This window comes from Protopterus annectens, chromosome 11.part0 (assembly GCF_019279795.1).
Source record: "Protopterus annectens isolate FY-2018-M chromosome 11.part0, PAN1.0, whole genome shotgun sequence".
NCBI classification, from domain to species: Eukaryota; Metazoa; Chordata; order Ceratodontiformes; family Protopteridae; genus Protopterus; species Protopterus annectens.
In genome coordinates, this window is record NC_056745.1 from 1,349,259,169 (window position 1) to 1,349,267,279 (window position 8,111).

General features: G+C 43.3%; 1 protein-coding gene across 1 annotated transcript in view; it reads left to right on the forward strand.

The window, feature by feature from the left end:
* The window catches only part of LOC122815846 (inosine-5'-monophosphate dehydrogenase 1b), a gene marked incomplete in the record, with an annotated part of 1,150,443 nt that overhangs the window by 674,354 nt on the left and 467,978 nt on the right, over positions 1–8,111 (forward strand). The window contains 1 exon segment of the mRNA XM_044088659.1: positions 5,575–5,718. Within this exon segment, the coding sequence (XP_043944594.1) occupies positions 5,575–5,718 (144 nt within the window).

The window sequence follows — 8,111 nt, forward strand, 5'->3', positions numbered from 1 at the left end:
TACCTAACAGATCCCAGGGCACTGGACAAATTCAGGAAGTGCATTTATGCCTTGGCGACCTTTGCTTATGGTCACTGAACTACTTGACACTTTTTTCACTGGGCTACAAAGGAACTTGAATAAAAAGCTTTCCAACTCATTCTCTTGAGTCCATATCTGCAGAGGACCACAAGAAGCTTTCGTCACAGCTGGCCACTCTTCTAGCCATCTCTAATGCTTCCATGCGATTAATTTACCATGCTGGCGAGGATACCTCACAGGTGGCCAGCTCAGGCATGCCCTTAGAACATATGCATGGATGCGCTTACGCAACTTTGTGAAACACTTCAAGTCTTCATTCGTCAGTACTTCTTTTGATTGATCATCCTTGTTTGGCCCCACTGTTAAGGAAAAGCTTTCCAGAGTGAGCAGGATTAAAAGAACTTGTCTGCCTTAGGCACCCGTTTTTCTGCCCCCTCAAAGATCCTTTTTCAGGAATTAGCGTGGAGGAAGAAATGTGATTCTATAAGTCCAGAGCCCTTTCCAAGACTTATAAGAGGATATCTCCTCCAGGGGTGGAAGGGGGAGGTTCAAATGGACAACTCCGACCTCACAGCAGAGGAGGCCCACAAAATCTGGGTTTCTGAGATGACTCTGAACCCTTTCAGCATTCATGAAAGTTTGACAGACTGCTCATTTCTGGAGGCAGTCGGGATGCTTGCCTCTGCATCTGGATGCCTGGGCATCAATATCAAAAGATATGTGGATGCTAAAAATCATATCCAGATGTTTTCATACCATTTTCACAAATTCCCCCAAATAAGGCTCTTCCACCCAGTCAGAAGGAGTTGGCAACTCTAGAGATTCAAAAGCTGCTAGACAACAGAGTTATCAAAGAGATCCCACCAGACCAGAAAGGATTTGGACCTACTAAAGATTCTCTACGGCCAAAGAAAAATGGAACCATACACCAGTTCTGGACTGAATCAATTTGCAAAGAAGTCAAAGTTCGAATGTTCATTGTTCAGGCCACTATGCCGTTTCTGGGCAAGGACAGTAAGATGGGCTGTATCAGGCTTCTGGGGCATGTACTATTACATTAAGATGAACAAACAGGCCCAAAGATTTCTGTGCTTTTGGCTGGGTGCCAGTCATCAGTTCAGAGCCCTGTCCTTGGTCTTGCCACAGCCCCCAGGGTGTTTGCCAAATGTGTGGCAGTGGTAGTAGCTCACTAGACTGCTATGATCCAGAGCGTTCTATGTAGACAAATGGTTCTTCCTTGTTTGGGAAGACTGTGAGGCATTAGTCCAGACTGAAAAGGATGGGAAGACATTGTCTGCCTTTGGGATCTGCTTCTCAAACCCTCAAAGATCCTTTTCCAGGAATCGGCAGGGGCAAAAGATAAAAAATGTGGTTCCGGAAGTCTCGGTATTCCCGGGACACTCAAGACTCATCCCTCAGAGGCGGAGGGGGTCCAGACAGATGGCCCACAGGTGGGGGGGGGGGTTCAAGAGAAGTTTTGGGTCTCAAGAATCGTTCTCGGACGGCCTGCGCAGCAACCCTGAGGGGTTGACCAACTGCTCTGCTCTGGAGGTAGTCTGAGGTAATCTTTCGCTGCATCTGACGGCGTGGGTGTCTGTCAACAGACCGTTGGGTGCTTCACATCATATCCAGAGGTTATACCATCCCCTTTTTGGTTCCTCCCATTCCCCCAAAACACCTCCCAGACGTTCCAGCTGTGCAAAGGGAGGTAGCAGTACTCAAAACAAGCTGCTAAGGAAACGAGTCATCCAATCTGTCCCCTGAGATCAGCCCGGATCGGGCATCTACTCCAGGTTCTTTTTGGTGCCAAAAAAAGTGGGGGACCTAAGACCTATTCTGAATCTTTCCACCCTGAAACTCAGTTGCCAAAGAAAAGTTCCGGATGGTCACATTACAATCCATCCTGCCTTACCTGCAGGAGAGCAACTGGATGTGCTCCATAGATCTCCAGGAATGCATACTACCATGTAAAGATGCACAGATGCTCCAGGAGATTCCTCCACTTTCGGCTAGGAGCCAGTCATGATCAGTTTCGTGCCCTACCCTTTGGTCTCACCACACCCCCAGGGTGTTCACCAAAGTCATGGCAGTAGTAGCAGCTCACATGAGACTCCAGGGGATACGTGTCCTTTCCATACCTAGACGATTGGCTCCTTGCTGCTCCCACCAAGCTTCTACTTTGTCAGGCCTGAGACTATTTCCTGAATCAGTCAGACTTTCTGAGAATTACGAGAAGCACATCCAAGTCTTCTCTAGATCCAGTCCATGTTTTAGACTACATTAGAGCAAGGATAGACGCATTGCAAACCAAAGGTTTTCTAACTCCGGAGAGAGTTAGAAGTTTGACTCCATGTGTCCGTTATCTTTCAGTCTCAACTTCCTTCAGCTGAGGCGGTATTACGAACCCTAGGTTCCATGGCAGCCACCATTACCCTTCTTCCCTGTGCTGGTTTGCATATGTGGGTTCTACAGTGGACACTAGCTGTTCACTGGTCGTTATTAGGTCTGCCGTTGACTCATCCAATTCATATAAGCAATGCTTGCAGGAAGTCGCTCCTCTGGTGAATATGCTCCTTGGAACTAGTCGAGGGATGGACATTTATTCTAGCCCCTCCCCAAGCCACGATGACCACGGATGCCTCCCAACTAGGGTGGGGGGACGTTGCTCTGGCAGGACAGTCCAAGGTACGTGGTCCCTAAACGAGACCAACTTGCATATCAATGTTCTAGAGATGAGGGCGATCCTTTTGTTGTTGCAGGCCTTTCATGCCATTCTTCCTCTGGGGACTATTGCAATTCAGACAGACATGTCAGTGGTCAGGTACATCAACAAACAGGGAGGAACCAGATCTTACCCCCTTTACCACAAGGCCATGAGAGTGTGGGAATGGGCGATCTCCACCAGCCAATTTCTGGTAGCAGTGCACATTCCATTCTGATGCCTTATGAGTGGTCTCTGAATTCTTCTGTAGCGGAGCAGTTGTTGAGTGGGGTCGGCCGTGCTGTGATCTCTTCGCATCTCCATCCAACGCGAAGTGCAGCAAGTCTTTGCTCTGATCCCCCACAAGGGGAATCCCCCAGGGACGTGGTCCATGCTTGGCCTCCCGGTCTTCTCTATGCCTACCCCCCATTACCTCTCATAAGAAAATTCCTCCAGAAGGCTCACAGGTTGGGGAGCAAAGTAATCCTCATTGCCTCATTCTATCCTTGCCAAGTCTGTTTTCACTTGCTTTGGTCTCATCTAATAGTTCCTCAATGGATCTTGATTCATCTTGCACCCCTCGAGGGTCCCTCATCCTGACCTGGTCAGTCTGAAGCTCACTGCTTGGCTACTCCAGTTCACTTGATTGCTAGGACTCCCAGTCTATTTTCTCCGGTCAGGACTATTGGCAGCTCATAAATCTTCCACCAGAAAACTATACCGTAGCAAATGGAAGCATTTCTCTATCTGGGCTTCTCAAAGGGATTTGGATCCTTTCACAGCTCCTGTCCCAGTGGTCCTTGAGTTCTTGGCATACATTTTCTAGCAGGGCGCTAGTTCAAATACAGTACAAGTTCAACTGGCTACCATTTCCACTTTCCATATAGGTGAGAACATGGCTTCATTAGCTTCCTCCAGACTTTGCAAAACCTTTATTAAAGGTACCTTTCTTCTTTTAAGACCCCCCAATTAAAGATCGTACTCCTCCTTGTGATCTTACCCTAGTTTTATAACCTCTGGTTGCTCCACCTTTTGAGCCTGCTGCTTCTGTGGATCTAAATTTTTATCTTGGAAGACCACCTTTCTAATGGCTATCGCCTTGGCTAGGAGGGTTTTAGATTTCCAGGCATCATCCATCAAACCTCCATATATGATTTTCCATAAGGACAGGGTTTCACTTCATACTAATCCTTCCTTTCTTTGTAAAGTGGCCTCTGAAACTAATATCACATTATCCATTTACCTGTTTTCTTCCCAAATTCTCAGAATAGGGGTGAGTATAAATTGCATTTGTTAGACGTACATAGACAGCTATGTTTCTATTTACATAGGACTACGACCTTTTGCACATCTGACCAACTGTTTGTGTCTTTTTCTGGGCAAACCGATCTCTAAAGTAACCATTGCTGGATGGATTTCCTTTTGCATCCTTCAGGTTTACAAGGACAGAGACCTGTCACTTCCAGGACAAATCAAAGCCCATTCTACCAGGTCCATGGCTACATCAACTGCTTTTTGGTCCAGGGTGTCTTTGGACAATATTTGTTTGGCGGTTACCTGGTCCTCATCTCACACCTTCATTTCTCACTACAAACTGGACATGATATCTAGAGGGAGAGCATCCTTTGGCTCTTCGGTGCTCCAGAATATCCTTCCATGAGGGCCACCCAAGTGTTTGGTAGCTGGGGACTCTATCCCACAGGTTGATGATCAAATGAAGTCAGTTACTTCAGATAAGTTATGTACTTACCTTAACATTCCATCTGAGTAGTTTAGACTTAATTTCAACTCCCTCCTTACCCCTGACCTTCTCATTATGTTCCTACTTTGGTAGGCAGGGGAGAGCGCCTGTATGGCTCTCCTGTGCTTCTTTGTTAGTAGGGTCTGTCGGGTCAGGTTTATGTTCATGGTGCAGCAAACTTGATCTGAGGGAAGGAAGGAGATGGAGGGGTATTATGGGTAAGGGGAGGAGCTTGGAGCTCAGATCAGATGCTGGTGAAGCTGCCGTCTCTGATCCAAATACCCACAGATTGATGACAAATGAAGTCCAACTACTCAGGTGGCGCATTATGGTGAGTACATAACTTCTTTTTTGTCTCATTCTCCCCTAACCAGTTGGCTAAACCAGTGTCTAACGTTACCATAGCCAGATGGCTTGCAGACTGCATATACCCTTTGTTTACTGTCGGTGAGAATTGTCCATGCCCAGATCCTGTAAAACTCCCTACCAGAGCCATGACTATATCATCCGCAGTCTGGTCTAGAACTTCTGTTGACATTTGTGCTGTAACTACTTGGTCTGATGCTCATACTGTTATTGTACATTACAAATTGGATACAACTTCCAGAAGCAGGAGTGTCTTTGAGTCTGCAGTACTCAGGAATATCCTTCCATGAGGGCCACCCAAGGTCACGTAGCTGGGGATTCTGTCCCATCAGTTGAGGAACAAATGAAAAGGACAACATCCAATGTTATGTACTCACCATAACTATGCATCTGTGTTGCCCATTTTCATTCTTTCTCAACTGCTCACCCTCCTTCCCCTTCCCTTTAACTCCTGGAGTGACTTTATAGTTGTGGAACCTCTGTTTCAGGTTTGAGCTCCAGTCTTTTATATAAACCTTCCTTTTGTCTTGAGGCTATCTGGCAGTGAACTCAATCGGAGGTACTGCAGGGTGACTGGGGCATTATGGGTAAAGGGAGGTGCTTAATAGTTGGATCAGAGTCTAGTAAACGTGGCCAAGCTGAATCCAAGGCCATATCAGAAACCAGTCAGTCGAAGAATAAAGTGGACAACATAGATGAGTCGTTATACTGAGTACATAACTTTCATTTTTCTTTTTGCTGACAGTGAAGGAGACAAAATTAAGGTTGCTCAAGGTGTAGCTGGATCTGTCCAAGATAAAGGATCAGTCGTGAAATTTGTTCCTTATCTCATTGCTGGGATTCAGCATGGCTGTCAGGATATTGGAGCAAAGAGCCTTTCTATCATGCGGTAAGTGGGCTTGCTGTGCAGCTGACCTAAAGGTACAAGAGAATTAAGCATGGTAATTTTGCATAAGGATGTGTGTTTAAACGATGCTTGTCTGTTAGTAAAAAAAAAAAAAAAAAGAAAAGTACATGCTGAAGCAGAGGTGCTTACAGTTTAGCTGTAAAATCCTTGTAAGTTTGTTTTTATTTTATTATTGCTTTTGTTTGAGAGTAATATTTTCAAGCTGTTAACTTGGGGAAAGTTTTTTTCCATACTACGTCCATTTTAGTTGTTTCCAGATTGTTTGAACTTGCTATTTTTTAGGGTGATATGTTTTTGATAAGCACAGCATTTAAACTTGTAACTTGTTGAGCAGTAACATCTGTATAATCACCAGATGAGGAAGTTTGCAAAAATCCATTGCTTTGGTGGTAGTTTCCATTCAGTCCAGTGGTAACTTGTATTGCCTGTTTTTAACACAACATTATTTGGCTGCCTTTTAAAGAGGTATCCATCTTAATTTTCCTGATTTCTTGGTTTTTCTGAGATTATTTCTCATGGCATCATTTTGTTTGTGTGGTCATATTCTGACATGCACTTGTTCAAGCTTAAGAAAAGAAACTTGTTCTGCATGCAAGTTGAAATTTTTTCAGTGCTTCCTTTTGGAGTACTCCCAAAGAGGGTTGCACAAACATTCTCCAAGCTCTACATAAACTGAAAAAAAAAAGTGTGCATAATGTCCAGTAATTTAAATTGAATAGGAGTATGTTATCAGCACTATGGCTGTGCATTTCATATTGTGGGTAGTAATAGTTATTTTTTTTTATTTCCAAAAGTCCACCAGCTGTCCATTCCCTACACTTTTAGCAAGGCCTGTTGTATGTGAGTTTTTACCAGTTAGACATTTAGATAGGCACCACTCCTCCTCATCATGAGTAGTGACACTTAAAACATTTTTCCAGGAATAAAAATTCCATTGAATTGTAGAATTTCATTAAAAAAAAAAAATTGGAAAAAAACCTTGGAATTGCTCCAAATCATTTGCTCATTTTTTTTTTGAGTTAACTGTTTGACAAAAACAAATTAGCAGTTTTATAGTGATCTGTACCCCAGTTATTTAACTTTGCTTATATATACCTGCAGTTGTAATGGTAAATTGACAAAATAATAAGTCACATATAGATCATGGAATTTCTTTTCAAGAAAACAAAATATGTTTGTTTGAAATAACCATTAATTAGTGTTTCTGGCTATAAAATTGTTCCAAGCTTGCATTTATTTTCCGAAAAAACACCAGGCAATTGATTTCTTAATCATTTAGTTGAACATGCACTGCTGTTGCTGTGAAAGCACTTAGCGATAAAACCAACCTCATAGCCCTGAGCTTAAAGGAAGATAATGCATTAATGCCCAAGGTAATGCACATTTACCTAGGAGGGTAATTTTAAAAGTTCTGACCTTTGTCATAGGTAACGAGCAGGTTTATTATCCCCTGTAAGTCAGTCTGATATTCATTTTGACTCCCCACCCTATAATCACATATGGAGTAACATACAACAGTCCGTTACATCAAAGTACCCATGTATGTATTTCAAATGGCTAACCATCTGATGGTTATTAGTTTCTCCTGGTGGATTACTTGAATTGGTGTTTATGCTTTGTGGTGGTGGTTAAAATGCTTGTTTTTTTAAACATACATGTTACATTAAGTAAAAGTGCTGCTGGCGTAGATGTAGAACTACAGTGTTAATTGCCTATGTCCTATATTCCCAGTGTACCAGAGAGCTGGTTTCTGTAACAGATTATTTGAAGATGGCAAATTGTGGAAAACTGTCATCTCCCAACAGGCAGTTATGTAATTAGCATCCACTGCAGAAATGTCAAGAAGTTCCACAAAGAACTTGTTTAAAAAAAAGTGGGGAGGCATCTACCTTTTCCCAAGTTGTCCTACAACATGGATGGTCTTCACTGCTTTTCAGTAAATTAATAAGGGGGGGCTGAAGATTGCAGTTAAATCGGCAAGTTTTTGATGAGAAGCTGTATGCGGAAAGGGAGGCTAGATGAGTTGAGCCTGTCGAGTTGGTGGTCTGTAGAAGTTGGGTGATTGAAGATTTAATATTGTTTGAACAGCGTCTTGATCATATCGTTGCATCAAAGATAGAAGCCCAGCATAAGTCAGTAGCATCTATAACGGATGGCATTCTTTGACAGCCAGTAAGTGTCAGTTTTATCAATATCTGTTTCGATGGTAACATGTTGAAGTAGTTGAATCACTTCCCTGTTTGTGCTACCATTGCAGTATTCATTGAATTCTTCATGGAGTGTTTTGCAGTTGCTTGAAAATATGACCCCGCCCCCATCCCCAATACTTCTGACAGAAATTTGACAGATTTGTTTGCACACCTCTGGGGAGAGGT